The sequence below is a fragment of the Bos taurus genome, chromosome 14, assembly GCF_002263795.3.
Source record: "Bos taurus isolate L1 Dominette 01449 registration number 42190680 breed Hereford chromosome 14, ARS-UCD2.0, whole genome shotgun sequence".
NCBI classification, from domain to species: Eukaryota; Metazoa; Chordata; class Mammalia; order Artiodactyla; family Bovidae; genus Bos; species Bos taurus.
Window position 1 is genome coordinate 76,048,432 of NC_037341.1, and position 19,359 is coordinate 76,067,790.

At 41.4% G+C, this 19,359-nt stretch overlaps 1 protein-coding gene across 1 annotated transcript in view; it reads left to right on the plus strand.

Annotated features, from left to right (window-relative positions):
• CNGB3 (cyclic nucleotide gated channel subunit beta 3) overlaps window positions 1–19,359 on the plus strand; it is a 189,631-nt gene that overhangs the window by 134,037 nt on the left and 36,235 nt on the right. The window contains exon 13 of the mRNA XM_015474554.3: window positions 1,435–1,532. Within this exon, the coding sequence (XP_015330040.2) occupies window positions 1,435–1,532 (98 nt within the window). The remainder of the gene's footprint in view (window positions 1–1,434; window positions 1,533–19,359) is intronic.

Below are 19,359 nucleotides of genomic sequence, written 5' to 3' on the forward strand. Positions count from 1 at the left end.
CCTATAAAAATAAGAACTGCTGCTGCTGCTGCTGCTAAGTAGCTTCAGTCGTGTCCAACTCTGTGCGACCCCATAGATGGCAGCCCACCAGGCTCCCCCGTCCCTGGGATTCTCCAGGCAAGAACACTGGAGTGGGTTGCCATTTCCTTCTCCAAAGAACTGGTGCTACTGAGAAGTAAAAAAGGCTACTGCCTTCAGAATGCAAATTACAATGTGATTCCCAAATCATGAAAGTTCCCAAAAAGCAGGTAAGAACCACTGGTTGTTGATGGTTTTCTTCTCCTCTCTGCTGGTCTTAAGAGATGCCAACCACAGGTTTAGAACATCTTCCTGAATCTAAATGACAAAAATCAAACCTTTTCCTAAGCACCCACAAATATTCCTGAGGGTGTCTCATGCAGAGGGAGGAGCAGGGAGAGAAAGGGTAGCAGACCCCTTCCTTCTTTCCCTGTGGACCCTGCTCCAAATCCTCAGCTTAGGAAGGACCTAAAGATAAGCAGCCCTTGGAAACAAAGAGCTGTGTTTTTATAGGAAGGATTTTCATATTTAGAATATGAATCAATATTTGAATATTGATTTGAATATTTGAGTATATTCAAATTTCAATATTTGAATCAAAATTAGACAGCATGGATTTTTTTTATCTAAATGGATGTAAGAAAACATCACACATAATCAACTCTCAGAAACCCATACTATACTATAGACTAAGAATGGGTAGTCTTGTTCATGGACCATTTTATCAGCCTAAAGGCCCATCATTTAATTCACAGGTAGAAACATCTTTAATGTATTCACATAGTTCATTGAGTTAATAAGCAAGGAAATAACAATCATTTGAATTTGCTCACTTAATACATTTTTTCTTTAGATTCCATTCCCAGCTCAGCCACTCACCACTTACACAAAAACAAGACACTTAACACTTTTTTGCTCTAAGTTTCATTTCCCCTTTCCTTTCTTCTTTCCAGAAAGCAGGAATGAACATACTTAGGGTTGCCCCAAGCATCCAATAAGATCATGACAGAACTCTGTAAGCCACTTGGTACTCATTATACTCATTTTTCTTTGCCATCCCTAGGATGTTAGGGCTGTGGAATCAGAAGATGGGAACCAGATCCTTTTCCCACCCCAGTTTGCTCACTAGCCTTGGCCCCATCCTCTCTAAATTTTATATCTAAAGTTTCAGCAAGCACAAAGTTCTGGAATTACTCAGAATTGTCGTGTCGTCAATAGTGAAAATATGTTTCTTTTCCATTGTGATGGGGTATGCCGGTTCAATAAAAGTAAGGAAAATATAGACAGTGGTGCAGCTGTTCATTTACAAAACAGGACTTGGCATTTTGTTACTGTTATTGTTTTAATGTTTAATGAGCTTCGGTATTGTTTATTAATGACTCTTCTTTGTGGGTCGATGTGTTTATCTCTATGAAGATGAGTCCGATCTGCTGGAGACGCTGCCGACCACCATGCAGCTCGCCCTCACTGTTGACGTCAACTTCGGCGTCATCAGCAAAGTCGACTTGTTCAAGGCAAGTGCTTCTCCAGTGCCTAGGAAGGCAACACATCAATTTCCCGATAAGTATCAAAGCTCTTCCTGAATACAGCATTTATGATTTTTTGCCCTATTTTTAATAAAATGAAAGTTATCTGGAGACTTTATGTGAAATTAGAGTCAAATAAACTATGGGTCTCTCTTCAGCAGATGACTTATTCTTTAGCAGCCTCTCTCCTAATTGGTGTCAAAGAAGAAGAGCTCTTCAGGCTCTTCTGGCATTAATTTAAATATAATTAAATTCTACAGCTCTATGTCTTTGCTACTAAGCACGTCATTTCCCATTTAAGAATATGCCTTGGCAATGCATGACAATCAGGCCCCAGATTAGCTCTGGATTGGCCTGACAGTCAGAGAATCAGCGCCTAATTATGTCTCTAATACAAATGATTTGGATCCAAACGTTTTACATGGCCAAATTCAAATTTAGAGGTCTTTTTTTGTAAATAAAAAATGTATAGCAAAGAAATTTTAATGTTTTGAATGTTTCTAATTTTCTAATTTTCCTCTTCTTAATGCATTATATTACATTTAAGTGTCTTTCACCTAACACTTATTCTGTGTGGGGCACTCACTGATTCATCTGTTTAATTAACTCATTCAACAAACATTTTATTCAGTTCTTACTTAAATGTTCCCGGCACCATTTTAGCTACTAGGAATTCAATGGTTTAAAAGAAAAAATACTTGCACACATGGAGCTTAAATTTCAAAAGAGAGGAATAAAAAAGCAATATAGAACATGTGTGGAGGTGATAATGCTAGGAACAGAATTAAGCAGGTTAAGGAGAGTAAGGGTGGTATTGGCTATGAAAGGTTTGCTCTAGGGAAGTGCAACTGAGTATTGGGGCAGAGGACTGCAGGCAGCAAGGGAGTGAGCGTGCAGGTACTGGGAGCAGGAAAGGAGGGATAGACAGAGAGGGTGCCCTGCAGGAGGACGGACGAGATGAAGCTCTGGTCTGCAAAGCTAAAGGCAGAGTCGTGTGCAGCAAGAGGAGGCAGAGGAGAGGAAAAACTGGAATGATCAGTCAGGGCAAGTTAATGGAGGGCTTAATGGAGGGCTTTGGAGGCTGTGGCATAAACTTCGGGTTGTCCTCTGAGATGCAGAAACCACTGAAGATCTTGAGCAGAAGGTGACCTACTTGAGATCTTTTTGAAAGGGATTTTTTCCTGCTGTGTGGAGAATAGACCACAGAAGCAAATATGGAAGTCAGAGAAGCCAAGGAGGGATCACCATCTACAGAGTTCTATAGGGATAATGGCCCTCAGACCCAGAGTAGTTGGAGCAGAGTTTGTGTGTCTGTGTGTGTGTTGTGTGATCAGTCGCTCAGTGGTCCAACTCTTTGTGACCCCATGCAGCAGAGTTAAGAAGTGGCCCAATATTGGATGCATTCAAAGAAAGAGCCTATAGTTTTTGCTATTTGATTGTGTGAAGAGAGAAAAAAATCAAGGATAATTTAGGATTTAAGCTGAGGAACAGTAAGAACAAAGATGCCATTTGCAAAATAGGAAATTTTAAAGCAAGCATAGAGTGAGAAAGATAGAAACAGATTGTTTGGAGATGTGTTAGTGTGAGGTGAGAACCAGAATTCAGATGGAATGTCATGTAGGCAGTTTGATAAATAAATCTGAGTTCAGAGGAGAGGTCCAAGCTGGAGCCATAAATTTGGGCAAATCAATATACTGATGGACTTTAAGCTAAGGACTAGATACGATTCCCTATTATGTAATCCACACAGAAAGAGATGGCTTGAAAATAGGTGAAAGATACTTTTGCGTAAAAGATGAAGAAGCAGACACTATATGCTGAAATGGTTAGGCAGGGTCACTCTCGAGATTAGCTTAACCCCAGACTGCAGGAAACTAGAGATGTGTCGGTATCCCAGACCCTTTTCTTGGGTGATAGTTTCTGTTCTAAATTTCCATAAGGATTTGAATGAAGATATAAACCATGTGATTTTCAAATTGGCAGATGAAACAAAGCAAGAGGAATAGTTATAAATGTGTTAGATGACGAAACAAAATTAACTGAATACTTGGAAACAATGAGCAAAACCAAGATTAACTTCCATAGGCATAAAAGAAAAATCCTGAGTTTAGTCCTAAAATTATAAAAGAGCAACAGTTTTATAACAATTTTTTTAATACCTGGGAGTTTTAGTTGACCTCAAGCTACATGTGAGTCAATAGAGTTATATACAATATTGCCCTAAAATTTAACCTAATATTAGTTTTCTTGATTATTACAACTACATTTCTTTTAACATATATGGTAAATAACCAGTTTTAAGAAGTGAAGTGAAAGTCACTCAGTCGTGTCTGACTTTTTGCAACCCCATGGACTATATAGTCCATGGAATTCTCCAGGCCAGAATACTAGAATGGGTAGCCTTTCCCTTCTCCAAGGGATCTTCCCAACCCAGGGATCGAACCCAGGTCTCCTGTAGTGCAGACAGATTCTTTACCAGCTGAGCCAAAAGGGAAGCTCAGTTTTAGGAAGGACTTGGACAAATTAGACCATCTTTCAGGGGATAAGAAGTATGGATTGAGTAGAAGAGAACCAAGAAGATAGCAAAAGAATGACTTTAGAAATAAAATTATTCTATAATGGTACAAATCAGACCAATGACTGCTTATAATTGGGAGTGGGTAAGAAGATATTAACTATGAGAAGACATGAGGGAATTTTATGGAGTGATAGAAATTTTTTTGTCTTACTAGGGAAGTGCCACAATGCATGCATTAGTCAAAATTGATCTGTCCTTTAAAATTTATATATTTCACAGCATATAAATTATTCTTCAGTTTAAAAAATAATGGCTTCAAAAGAAAATGTATAGATGTTGAGCATATTTAGTTACTGGGAAAATTAATTCAAGAGCAGCAGTAGTTACATAGAGTAATGTTTGTTAAATGAACAAGGAATAACATTTACTCTCCCTATTTTGGCAAAATAACACTCAACTGTAAACCCCATTTCTAAGCTGCAGATACATCTACTGGAACAAAACATTCTTGGAGAAAAAGGCTTGGTCCTAATGGTCTTGATCCCCACAGGAGGGGTCTTAGGAGGAAAGAAAGAGGACGGGAGGGAAGGTGCCCTGGGGTCAATTCCTGGAGATTTTAGAATGTGGTTTCCTAATTGGAAAGCGGTTTCCAATTTCTAGTGCAAGCACCACAGTGGAAGCTCTGGTGAAGTAGAAGCATCATGGAACGCGTTCAGTTTTCTGATTTTCTATCAGGGAGACTAGGAGAGGGATTTGTACCTTGGTTAACAGGTGCCTCTAAATAAATCGTTTTCAAGCTGCAGCTTGCAGTTCATTCGGGAATCATGAATTCAATTAAATGGGTCATAACCAGCATATAAAATAGACAAGAAAATATCAGAGTGCTACACACATAAATAAGGGTAAGCATTATACTACAGAATTTTTGTTTCTGTTATTTACTCTTTTAAATATACATATGCATATCTATGGGCTTTCCAGATGGCACTAGTGGTAAAGAATCTGCCTGCCAAAGCAGGAGACGTAAGAGACTCGCGTTCAGTCCCTGGGTCAGGAAGATCCCATGGAGGAGGGCATGGCAACCCACTCCATATTCCTGCCTGGAGAATCCCATGGACAGAGGAGCCTGGCAGCTACAGTCCATGGGGTCGCAAAGAGTCAGACACCAATGAATGACTTTCACATCAATGACTGGCTTAGTTGAGACTAAGTGAGAACAACCAGAACTGTGTTTAAGAAAACAAAACCTTTAATTGATACACCGATGACTTTTATATAATTATCTCTGACTTAGGAAGTTATCAGTTTCCAGCTTTAAAAATATTTTTCTTTTGTTTTTGCATATATTTTTGGAAATCCATAAAATCAACAATATCTGATTGAGAAAAAAAGGTTAGATCATCACATGTTGCTACCATTATTCATAAACATAGATTCATTCCTCCCTGACATTTCCATTAAAGATGTAGTTCCTTCCAGAAAGAACCCATTTCCATCTATATTTCTGTTAAATGAAAAAAGTTATTTTTTTCCCCTAAAGCCAGTGAAGTAGAAAATAAGCAGGTATGGAAAAATTCCTAAATTTATTTCTTTTCTAAATCTATGAAGACAATCTTTGTAGTTGACACAAATTTGTTATTTTCTTAGGGAGGAAATTGACTAGGGAATCCTACACCCTTAGCTCATAAATTATACCCAATTGACGCACTGCTTCTCATTCAGTCAGAGTTCACTGAGAGTGACCTCTGCCCTCGAGGGTCTAAGGCACAAAGGAGAAAACTTTTGTGTTCACCCGGCAGCTTCGGAGTGAAAAGAGAGGGGCTCCCAGGCAGGGGCCTTGTTGTCACTCGTTAGGACCAGAGCATGTGGCAACAGCTACAGACAGTCTAGAAAGCTCAGCTGAAGCCAGGCCAAGGCACGCGGGCCCGATCCTGCAGGCCAAGAAAGCTGGAAAGGAGGAACCCAACAGCACGGATTTCAGTTTTACAAAGACAAGAAATGGGGATACTTCGAATAGAACAGAACATCCAGGGATAACAAAAAAAAAAGTGACTGTCAACTGTTAACAACCTCCATATCTTGAATTCTCCCTGAAAATGGATCTTCCATATCTTTAAAAGGCCAGCAGGCAGGAGCAGAGAGAAAAAGAGACAGAGAGCGCACGCATAAACACATACACACACACACACACAGAAGGATACCAGGACTAGGGGCTGGCGGGCATGCTCTGTGTCTTTCCAACCTTCAGGATTAGGGTAAATTAAAAGTACTTGAAAATCACTTAATTCACGAATACCTAGTGTAAGATGCCCGAAAGAATACTTTATGCAAAGAGTTGGACATGACTGAGCGACTGAACTGAAAGAATACTTTAAGTTTGTATCTTGAATCTTCAGTTAGAAATTTCACAAGGACTCTTTGCACTTTGTAAATGTGTGAAGGGATGCAGATGTAGTAGCATTTGTTTGCAATGTAGCACCAGAAAATAAGTCTATGCTAAATAAATTAGAATAAACTAACAAATTAGAATAAACTTGTTTCAGCTTTTCCAAAGATATATGTCTGTTGCTTTAACTGTGCATTGTATTCAATTTTTAAAAGGACAGTTCAGTTCAGTTCAGCCAGTCAGTCGTGTCCGACTCTGCAGCCTCACGGACTGCAGCACGCCAGGCCTCCCTGTCCATCACCAACTCCCGGAGTTTACTCAAACTCATGTCCACCGAGTTGGTGATGCCATCCAATCATCTCATCCTCTGTTGTCCCCTTTTCCTCCCGCCTTCAATCTTTCCCAGCATCAGGGTCTCTTCAAATGAGTCATTTCTTCGAATCAGGTGGCCAAAGGATTGGAGTTTCAGCTTCAACATCAGTCCTTCCAATGAATATTCAGGACCCATTTCCTTTAGGATGGACTGGTTGGATCTTCTTGCAGTCCAAGGGACTCTCAAGAGTCTTCTCCAACACCACAGTTCAAAAGCATCAATTCATCAGCACTCAGCTTTCTTTATATTCCAATGTTCACATCCATACATGACTCCTGGAAAAACCATAGCCTTGACTAGACGGACCTTTGTTGACAAAGTCATGTCTCTGCTTTTTATTATGCTGTCTAGGTTGATCCTAACTTTCCTTCCAAGGAGTAAGCGTCTTTTAATCTCATGGCTGCAATCACCATCTGCAGTAATTTGGGAGCCCAAAAAAATAAAGTCTGTCACTGTTTCCTCTGTTTCCCCATCTTTTTGCCATGAAGCTATGGGACCAGATGTCACGATCTTAGTTTTCTGAATGTTGAGTTTTAAGCCAACTTTTCACTCTCCTCTTTCACTTTCATCAAGAGGCTCTTTAGTTCTTCACTTTCTGCCATAAGGGTGCTGTCATCTACATATCTGAGGTTATTGATATTTCTCCTGGCAATCTTGATTCCAGCTTGTGCTTCATCCAGCCAGGCATTTCCCATGATGTACTCTGCATATAAGTTAAATAAACAGGGTGACATTATACAGCCTTGACATACTCCTTTCCCTATTTGGAACCAGTCTGTTGTTCCATGTCCAGTTCTAACTGTTGCTTCCTGACCTGCATACAGGTTTCTCAAGAGGCAGATCAGGTGGTCTGGTATGCCCATTGAAGAATTTTCCACAGTTTGTTGTGACCCACACAGTCAAAGGCTTTGGCATAGTCAATAAAGCAGATTAGATGTTTTTCTGGAACTCTCTTGCTTTTTTGATGATCCAATGGGTGTCGGCAATTTGATCTCTGGTTCCTCTGCCTTTTCTAAATCCAGCTTGAACATCTGGAAGTTCACAGTTCACGTATTATTGAAGGCTGGCTTGGAGAATTTTGAGCATTACTTTGCTAGCATGTGAGATGAGTGCAATTGTGCGGTAGTTTGAGCATTCTTTGGCATTGCCTTTCTTTGGGATTGAAATGAAAACTGACCTTTTCCAGTCCAAAGGACAACGTGCTTTTATTTCTTTCCTTTTAACCTTGTGAAGTTTGTTTATTTACTAGGGAAACAGTGAGTGTCCTAATGCTTTAATGAAAGTAATGTAAGTCATGCTGGAGTATCACAGATTATAATACGGACAGTGTTACATGAAGGTGGTCTGTGCTGCCCCTGATCTTTCATTCCCAGGGCTGTCACCTCATACCTTGCTGTAACCAATTGTCTCATGGCCCCTGTATTAGGGTACTCCAGAGAATCAGCCTGCCAATGGTGGAGATGCAGGAGATTCAGCTTGTCCCTGGGATGGGAAGATCCCCTGGAGAAGGAAATGACAGCACACTCCAGTACTCTTGCCTGGAGAATCCCATGGTGGGCTGCGGTCCAGGGTGTCGCAGACTTGGACACGACTGGAGGGGGGGATTTATTTTAAAGAAGGGCTCGTGTAATCATGCAGACCGACAGATCTAAAACCTTCAGGACAGGTCAGCTTGTTGGAAACCCTGGAAAGTGTTACTGTTGCAGCTCAAATCCAAAGGCAGTCTGGAGGCAGATTCCCCTGCTCCTTGGGGAACTTTAGACTTTTTTCTCTGAAGGCCTTCAGTTATTGGATGAGGCCAACCCACATAACGGAGTGGAACTTGCTTCGTGTGTATGCGTGCTTCGTTGCTCAGTCGTGTCCAACTCTTTGTGACCGCATGAACTGTGACCCGCCAGGCTCCTCTGCGCATGGGATTCTCCAGGCAAGAGTCCTGGAGTGGGTTGCCATGCCCTCCTCCAGGGGATCTTCCCGACCCAGGGATCAAACTCTTATCTCTTATGTCTCCTGCATTGTCAGATGGGTTCTTTACTTCTCAAAAATCATAGCTACTGTTTATTGGGTTCTGATTGTACTGTATTATCTTCTTTGCTACCTTCTCTCAGTTAATTCTCACAGCAAGTCTCTTGAGAAAAGTTTTATGACCCCTCATTTTACAGAAAGAAACTGTTTACCTGACTGAGGCCAAAGAGAGCAGGAAGCAAATTTTTACTGCAAAGGCTAGAGTCTTAGCAGCTCGGTGATGAGACCTTTCAGCTCCCCACCAGCCTTGTCTAGATAGTGGTAAGATGCTGAGAAAGTGTCCCCAGAGTCAAAAAACAGCAACATAGCATCCTGAGGTGGATGTCACAGACTTAGACTCGGCACATCGATTAGTCTCACACCAGACACCTAAATTTACACACTCTTTGCTACTCTCCTACTAAGACCTTGTAGCTCAGGTGGTTTTTCCCCTCTTGTTCAAAGCAGGTAGAACTAAAGTCACAGAATTTCACTAAAACTTTACTTCAATCAATTGTGGTGAATTAGTAAGATTTGCTCCTTCTACATGGGGTGATCAGAGTTTCCAAAGAGCTTCGAGATGAATAGTCATTTTTTGACTTTTTTTTTCCCCCCACAAAAATGGGTCTCTTTTTCCAGCCCAAACTCAAGTATTAAGCTAATAAGGAGTGATTTATTCCCATGAGGTTGGACAATTTCCCTTCCTATCTGTTGATTTATTACTTTTGTATTGATTTTTAAATATGTTTTATCAAATTAAATGCTAGGGAAATCACATTTTGTGTCTACCATTAAATTACCAGAAATGGGAGAAAATTTAGTGAAAGTTCTGTTGCGCCACCTAGTGTGTGGAATTAAGATTGCATCCTTTAGAAACTGAAAAAGATCCCCTTGCTTATTGGTACGGAGAGGGCAATGGCACCCCACTCCAGCACTCTTGCCTGGAAAATGCCATGGACGGAGGAGCCGGGTGGGCTTCAGTCCATGGGGTCGCTAAGAGTCGGGCACGACTGAGCGACTTCACTTTCACTTTTCAGTTTCATGCATTGGAAAAGGAAATGGCAACCCGCTCCAGTGTTCTTGCCTGGAGAATCCCAGGGACGGGGGAGCCTGGTGGGCTGCTGTCTATGGGGTCGCATGGAGTCGGACACGATTGAAGCGACTTAGCAGCAGCAGCAGCTTATTAGTAGGACTTCCCGGATCGGCTTCCCCGAAGCCGATAGCTCAGCTGGTAAAGAATCCACCTGCAATGCAAGAGACCTCGGTTGGATTCTTGGGTTGGGAAGATCCCCTGGAGAAGGGAAAGGCTGCCCACTCCAGTATTCTGGCCTGGAGAATTCCATGGACTGTATAGCCCATGGGGTCGCAGAGAGTCGGACACGATTGAGCGACTTTCACTTTCCCAGATGGAGCGGTGGTATCCATCTGCCAATGCAAGAGACACAGAGACAGGAGTTCCATCCCTGGGTTGGGAAGCCCCCAGGAGTAGGAAATTTCAACGCACCCCAGAATTCTTGCCTAGAAAATTCCATAGGCGTCCAGGGGTTTGTAAAGAGTTGGACACGACTGAGCACACAGAGCCCCAGCTCCAAGGTAGGAAAGGAAAGACACCAAACTGAAAATGAAGGTACCACCGGCCTGTCAAGGAAAGCGCGAAGCGTCTCACCGTCCGCTGCTCCGGTAACAATGCAGACTGCTTCCCAAACAGGACCCCTCAGGGGCGGCTGGGACTCGTCCTTGTGTGGCAAGCAGAGCCTGGAAAGGCTGTGATGTCAGAGACAGGAAGCACGCGGAGACGAGTTTCGTCTGTGAAGGCAGACTGCGCCAGGGGTGGGACGGGAAAGGCACTGTTATTACTTCCCCTCACCCAGGGTCCACCTGTTCACATATTTCTTCCCAGGGGCCTGAAATCAGAGCATTACAGGAGGCTTACTACTTTTCATTTTTAACTATGTTTAACTACGGTGGTATCAGTAATACTGTTGCGGCTGGTGCTAAGACGCTTGAGTCGTATCCGACTCTGTGCGACCCCATAGACGGCAGCCCACCAGGCTCCGCCTTCTCTGGGATTCTGCAGGCAAGAACACTGCAGTGGGTTGCCGTTTCCTTCTCCAATGCATGAAAGTGAAAAGTGAAAGTGAAGTCGCTCTGTCATGTCCGACTCTCATGCAGCCTACAGGCTCCTCCGTCCATGGGATTTTCCAGGCAAGAGTACTGGAGTGGGGTGCCATTGCCTTCTCCAAATACTGTTACTAGACTTGTTGAAAGTATTCTGACGTTGAGCTTATAATCCAGATGAACTCCACTCAGCGAAACATGCTGAGCAGTCACTCTGTCTAAAGCACCAGTGGGGTGCCTCAGACCCTGTACCCCTATGGTCACTGCTCTCCACTGCCTCCCAGAAGGTAGGCAAACTACACAAATAAGATGACATCCTTGGCTGTTGTGCGATAATTCAGTAACTCAAAACATACAAAGAGCTTATATCAATACATCAGATATACGTACATTATTCATATATTGTGATTATTACTACTATCCCTGAGGAATAAAACTGATTCAGCCACAGAGGAGTTTTCACACAGGTAAAACCAGTGTGTGGTCATGCTTGATCCTAGGAAGATGGATTAGATTCATCCTGCGGGTTGCATCCAGCTTGTGACTTCCCATTTTGACTGTGATACTGAGGCTCCTAGAAAAAGAGAATTATTGTTAGTTCTCAGGGAAAGCCTGATGGAAATGACTCTCCTCGTGTTTGCAGATATGAAGCATAGGGTTCGGTCTAAGACCACTTAGAACTCAATAAGTTGTGCCATCATAGTGCCTTGCAAATTATTTATCACATTTGACTTTGCTGCTCCCAAAGCTACCAATCAATAACATGACTGGTATAGTCGATAGTATGGGCGACTGGGTTCAGAATTCCTGCCTAGACATATCACCCATCCCTGGCTTAGTGGGAGTGCAGTTTCAGATGGGACAGAGCAAGGCCTCTTTTAACAAACAGGGCTGAGCTGAGAAAAGCCTTGAAGACTCTTGCTTATACGTGAGGGTGACTGAAAGTCCCAGTAGTTATATATTACTGATAGTATCTTGAGTTCTTTTTCAAATAACTTAGGGAGAATGAGCTTAGAAATGAAGAAATCCTTCAAGACTGAGAAGGTTAGCGCCCAGAGATAAATTTTACCAACTTGACAATTGTGTTCAGAGTTTGCCGGTATTAAAAGGACTTCCTGGGTATGGGAACATTCATCTAACATATAGCTCATGTGTTGAATAAAAATAGAATTTCTCCCAACTTCATTCACATCTCCAGGAGCCTTATTCAAATATGAATCCAATTTTATACGGCCCTGAACTTCCCATTGTTGAAAAGAGAATGCTTTCTAACAACTTCATGACGGACATCAGGCCTTATTTATTTAGTGCCTGGCATGCCCCCAGCCCTGGCAAGACACCGGGGAGATGGAAGCACTGTCTTGTCCTGTTGCTCAGATCTCGGATTAAGCAGCGCACTCCCCCGCACACGCCCTGGTGAGTCTTCCTCCGACACAGATTCCACACGTGACCTCAGCTGAAGAGTCAATAGACGTCCTGAGCCTGTGCTCCCTCATCTAAAATCAGAGTGTTGACAATGTGTTAATGAATGTCAGGCCTCACAGGGAGGCTGAGAGAATTAAACAGATACAAAAAAAATTAAGCAAAAAATATAAGAAATAAAATGTAATGCAAATGTACGATGAATACATACAAAAGTGAATATTGACATTCTCACAGGTACACTCACTTTATAGAAAAAGGAACATCTATGAAACAATGGCTGTGTGCTGACTTTCTGAGAATCAGAAATTTTTCCTAATTACTTCTATAAAGGAAATGGAGCTGCATTATAAAGGAAAAAATGCCAACCCTGGGATGTGATTCTTTTAAATCATATGATAATGGAACAAACTGTATCTCAAGAAAATAATCATTTGGCAGGAGAGGGGGAGAAGATAATTATCCTCAAATACATCATAAGATATAACGGCTTCATAACACAAACTTTGTTTCACTAAGAGAGAAAGGAAGGACCTAGTCCTAAATCACAGTTGCCCCAAGGCCAGTGGCAACCTGTCCACAAAGCAATCATTAGGGTCCAGAATCAATTGATGAAGTTTAAGTTGTAGATTTTTTTTTTCTAGCACACAATTGCTATGGCCTATTTACATGAATAATACATATTTTATGCAAGTATGTTGATAAAAATATATATTTGTAGTGGTTCATACGTTTTTCTCTGAAGAAATCCAAGACATAAGCTAAAATCTCTCCTTTTAAGTATTTGGGCATTTCTACTGAGGAAAGCACTAATCGTTTGCTAAGTTATTTTAAGGTTTATCTCCTAGTTTCATCCAATACTTTCCATTAATTAGGTTTCTTTATAGTGCTTTCTGCCTGAGTTAACCTGAAAGGTAGAAGAGAAAGATGAAACGTGGTCCTTCTCGAAGAGGATTTTTGTTCCTACAAGCAATCCTAGGATGTGTGTTTTGCTTTATTTTTACTATTATTAATAAAAGTTAAAGCTGAGGTCTAATCAGTTCTTCTCCCCAGTTCCATTCTCCTTTCTCCCTCCCCAGAGGTGGCCACTAAGATAATTTTAAGAATAGCCTTCCAACCCTCATTTTTATTTTACTTTTTATCTATAAACAGTATCAGGCAGTATGAAGTATCTATAATCAGTGACGGGCAGTATTATTTTGTTCAGTGTTTTTTTCATAGTTGGAGTCATAGTGAACATATTCTGTAGCTTTTTTTGTGCAGAACACATTATTTGTTGAATTCAACCATATCTGGAGAGAGAGAATCGGTGTATTGATTTTAACCACTGTATGCTATTGCAACCTACACACCGTTGGTACTTTTCTCTGCCCACAGATCGCGCTTTTGTTGTTTCCAGTCTTTTCAGTACTGAAAATGATACTGCCGCATACATCTTTACATTTACGGAATTACTGCCATAGGAAAACAACACTTAAAGTAATTAATAATTCCTATTAACATAACATAACACAATTGGGAACTTTCATCAAAGTTCATTCCAGCAGGAATTGTTTAAGGAATAAAAACTTTACTTTGGCCTCAGTTCAGTTCAGTCCAGTCACTCAGTCGTGTGGACTGCAGCACGCCAGACTTCCCTGTCCATCACCAACTCCCGGAGCTTACTCAAACTCATGTCCATCGAGTCGGTGATGCCATCCGACCATCTCATCCTCTGTCATCCCCTTCTCCTCCCGCCTTCAATCTTCACCAGCATCAGGGTCTTTTCCAATGAGTCGGTTCTTCACATCAGGTGGCCAAAGTATTGGAGTTTCAGCTTCAGCATCAGTCCTTCCAATGAATATTCAGGACTGATTTCCTTTAAGGTGGGCTGCTTGAATCTCTTTGCAGTCCAAGAGACTGCAAGGCCTACACGTTATATTGTATTTTGGCCTATACATTATAATTGTAAAAGTTAAGGCCAAAAACATCAAATTTCAAATTATGCACATTAAAATAAATGTAAGTAGATTTTTTAAAAGACCTTCTCTTTGTGATCATTTGCAATGCTATTATTCTCCATGCGTGGTAAGTTGCTTCAGTCGTGCCTGACTCTTTCTGACCCCATGGACTATAGCCTGCCAGGCTCCTCTGTCCATGGATTCTCCAGGCAAGAATACTGAAGTGTGTTGCCATGCCCTCCTCCAGAGGATCTTCCCAATCCAGGAATTGAACCCAGGTCTCCTGCATTACAGGCAGGTTCTTTACCATCTGAGCCACTGGGGAGACCCATTATTCTCCATCAGTTCAGTTCAGTTCAGTCGCTCAGTCATGTCCGACTCTTTGTGACCCCATGAATCACAGCATGCCAGGCCTCCCTGTCCATCACCAACTCCCAGAGTTCACTCACACTCATGTCCATCGAGTCAGTGATGCCATCCAGCCATCTCATCCTCTGTCGTCCCCTTCTCCTCCTGCCCCCAATCCCTCCCAGCATCAGAGTCTTTTCCAATGAGTCAACTCTTCATGTGAGGTGGCCAAAGTACTAGAGTTTCAGCTTCAGCATCATTCCCTCCAAAGAAATCCCAGGGCTGATCTCCTTCAGAATGGACTGGTTGGATCTCCTTGCAGTCCAAGGCACTCTCAAGAGTCTTCTCCAACACCACACTTCAAAAGCATCAATTCTTTGGCGCTCAGCCTTCTTCACAGTCCAACTCTCACATCCATACATGACCACAGGAAAAACAATAGCCTTGACTAGATGGACCTTTGTTGGCAAAGTAATATCTCTGCTTTTGAATATGCTATCTAGGTTGGTCATAACTTTCCTTCCAAGGAGTAAGCGTCTTTTAATCTCATGGCTGCAGTCACCATCTGCAGTGATTTTGAAGCCCAAAAAAATAAAGTCTTCTCCATAGGTATAAAAAATTGAGAGTTACCTTCATTGCAGTGATAGTCATTCCTGCTGGAATGAACTTTGATGAAAGTTCCCAACTGTGTTATGTTATGTTAATATGAATTATTAATTATTTTAAGTGTTGTTTTCTTATGGCAATAATTCCATAAATGTACTGAAAAGACTGGAAACAACAAAAGTGCAATCTGTGGGCAGAGAAGTCACGCTTAAGCTTTAAGAACTTCCAAATATATTTCTAATGAATTTTCTTTAAAATATCGAAAACATGAACTTTCTTTAGTGGGAGAGATCTTAAAATACTGTTTTTTCCCTAATAGAGTTCTGAGTGATCATAACACCAATTTCTGAAATGAAATTTCTCTGAATCAGTGACAGCCCTGAAAGAAATAGAACACTTGAGCCGTAGAGTTAGAGAAGCTTTACTAAAAGCAAAATAATAAATATTAGAAAGAAATTAATGTTTGTCATTTGCCTTAACAAATATGATAATCTGAGACATAGTAGGAATAAAATCAATATAAATAAAAATTATACATTTTGCACTAAGCAAATATATAACAAAGAAAGAAGCGGTACATTTCTCTCTTCCTCAAAGGACCTTTGCACATCTTTTCAAATATAAATCACACTCATCAAATGACTTGGCTTTGTGGCCCACATTAGCACCTTCTTCCCATCTCACCTGTCTCCTGTCTGCACTCCCAGGCAGAAGTAAGCGCCCCCGTCTCTGAAAAGTTTTATGGATATTTACATGACATAACTTACAGCATGATTAACTTTTACCACAAATTACTGTTTTTCTGTTTGCTTAAAACATCATTCCCAACTAGACTCACTCTCTTTCACCTCTGATTGGGCCAAGGGCATGGTTCATAGCAGCTCCTCGTCATTACGTGTTGGACTGTGTTAAGAAGGTATTCCTATTGGCTTCAGCCTCTCTCTATTCAAGAGAACCCAAAGCTATAGCTTCTCAAATAAATTGTTAAATCCCAGCTTCAAGTTCATCTGAATGCTTCTAACCCATGGCTATTTGAAAATATTTCGATCATAAATCATTAACTTTCCTTATCAGTCAAGCAAGCCTGAGGTGTAAATTTTATATGGATCTAGGTCAAGTGTTTGCTACTGAAATTATTATGGAAACCTATGATTGCTAATGGAGAAGGTAATGGCACCCCACTCCAGTACTCTTGCCTGGGAAATCCCATGGATGGAGGAGCCTGGTGGGCTGCAGTCCATGGGGTCGCTAAGAGTCGGACACAACTGAACGACTTCACTTTCACTTTTCACTTTCATGCATTGGAGAAGGAAATGGCAACCCACTCCAGCTGTTCCTGCCTGGAGAATCCCAGGTACAGGGAGCATGATGGGCTGCCGTCTATGGGGTGGCACAGAGTTGGACACGACTGACACGATTTAGCAGCAGCAGCAGCATGATCGCTAAAGAAATGATTATCCAATCCGTGAACTGGGGGTAGATCCTTTGCTTTTCTACCTGGGATTAGTTATCTGAAAATAATAATGTCCCTAAAAAATGGACAAGCAAAAAAGAAAGCAGCTACATGCTAACAGTTCTGGGAGGAAAAACTAAAAATATTTGATGAAAGTCAGTTCAGTCATTCAGTTGTGTCCGACTCTTTGTGACCCCATGACCCCACTGACTGCAGCACGCCAGGCTTCCAACCCCATCACCAACCCCTGGAACTTGCTCAAACTCATGTCCATAGAGTCAGTGATGCCATCCAACCATCTCATCCTCTTTCGTCCTCTTCTCCTCCTGCCTTCAATCTTTCCCAGCATCAGGGTCTTTTCAAATGACTCAGTTCTTCGCATCAGGTGGCCAAAGGATTGGAGATTCAGCTTCAGCATCAGTCCTTCCAATGAACACCCAGGACTGATCTCCTTTAGGATGGACTGGTTGGATCTTCTGCAGTCCAAGGGACGCTCAAGAGTCTTCTCCAACACCACAGTTCAAAAGCATCAATTCTTCAGCACTCAGCTTTCTTTATGGTCCAACTCTCACATCCATACATGACCACTGGAAAAGTCATGTATGTAGCTTTCACTAGACAGACATTTTTTGGCAAAGTAATGTCTCTGCTTTTTAATATGCTGTCTAGGTTAGTCATAGCTTTTCTTCCAAGGAGCAAGCATCTTTTCATGGCTGAAGTCTCCATCTGCAGTGATTTTGGAGCCCAAAAAAATAAACTCTCTCACTGTTTCCACTGTTACCCCATATATTTGACATGAAGTGATGGGACCTGATGCCATGATCTTAGTTTTCTGAATGTTGAGCTTTAAGCCAACTTTTTCACTCTCTTCTTTCACTTTCATCAAGAGGCTCTTAAGTTCACTTTCTGCCATAAGGGTGGTGTCATCTACATATCTGAGGTTATTAATATTTCTCCAGGCAATCTTGATTCCAGCTTGTGCTTTATCCAGCCCAGCATTTTGCATGATGTACTCTGCATATAAGTTAAATAAGACAATATACAGCCTGATGTACTCCTTTAACTATTTGGAATCAGTCTGTTGTTCCATGTCCAGTTCTAACTGCTGCTTCTTGACCTGCACACAGATTTCTCAGGAAGCAGGTCACGTGGTCTTGTATTCCCTTCTCTGGAAGAATTTTCCACAGTTTGTTGTGATCCACACAGTCAAAGGTTTTGGCATAGCAGAAGTGATGTTTTTCTGCAACTCTCTTGCTTTTTCGATGATCCAACGGATGTCGGCAATTTGATCTCTGGTTCCTCTGCCTTTTCTAAATCCAGCTTGAATATCTGGAAGTTCATAGTTCACAAACTGTTGAAGCCTGGCTTGGAGAATTTTGAGCATTACTTTGCTAGTGTGTGAGATGAGTACATTTGTGTGGTAGTTTGAGCATTCGTTGGCATTGCCTTTCTTTGGGATTGGAATGAAAACTGATCTTTTCCAGTCCTGTGGCCACTGCTGAGTTTTCCCAGTTTGTTGGCATATTGAGTGCAGCACTTTCACAGCATCATTTTTCAGGTTTTGAAATAGCTCAACTGGAATTCCATGACCTCCACTAGCTTTGTTCGTATGATGCTTCCTAAGGCCCACTTGACTTTGCATTCCAGGATGTCTGGCTCTAGGTCAGTGATCACACCATCGTTGTTATCTGGGTCATGAAGATCTTTTTTGTACAGTTCTTCTGTGTATTCTTTCGATCTCTTCTTAATATCTTAATAGCTTCTGTTAGGTCCATACCATTTCTGTCCTTTATTAAGCCCATCTTTACATGAAATGTTCTCTTGGTATCTCTAATTTTCTTGAAGAGATCTCTGGTCTTTCCCATTCTATTGTTTTCCTCTATCTCTTTGTCTTGATCATTGAGGAAGGCTTTCTTATCTCTTCTTGCTATCTTTGGAACTCTGCATTCAAATGGGTATATCTTTCCTTTTCACCTTTGCCTTTAAATCAAATCCCTTATGATTATACAGTGGAAGTGAGAAATAGATTTAAGGGCCTAGATCTGATAGATAGAGTGCCTGATGAACTATGGAATGAGGTCCGTGACATTGTACAGGAGACAGGGATCAAGACCATTCCCATAGAAAAGAAATGCAAAAAAGCAAAATGTCTGTCTGGGGAGGCCTTACAAATAGCTGTGAAAAGAAGAGAAGCGAAAAGCAGAGGAGAAAAGGAAAGATATAAACATCTGAATTCACAGTTCCAAAGAATAGCAAGAAGAGATAAGAAAACCTTCTTCAGCGATCAATGCAAAGAAATAGAGGAAAACAACAGAATGGGAAAGACTAGGGATCTCTTCAAGAAAATCAGAGATACCAAAGGAACATTTCATGCAAAGATGAGCTCAATAAAGGACAGAAGTGGTATGGATCTAACAGAAGCAGAAGATATTAAGAAGAGATGGCAAGAATACACAGAAGAACTGTAAAAAAAAGATCTTCACAACCCAGATAATCACGATGGTGTGATCACTGACCTAGAGCCAGACATCCTGGAATGTGAAGTCCAGTGGGCCTTAGAAAGCATCACTAGGAACAAAGCAAGTGGAGGTGATGGAATTCCAGTGGAGCTATTCCAAATTCTGAAAGATGATGCTGTGAAAGTGCTGCA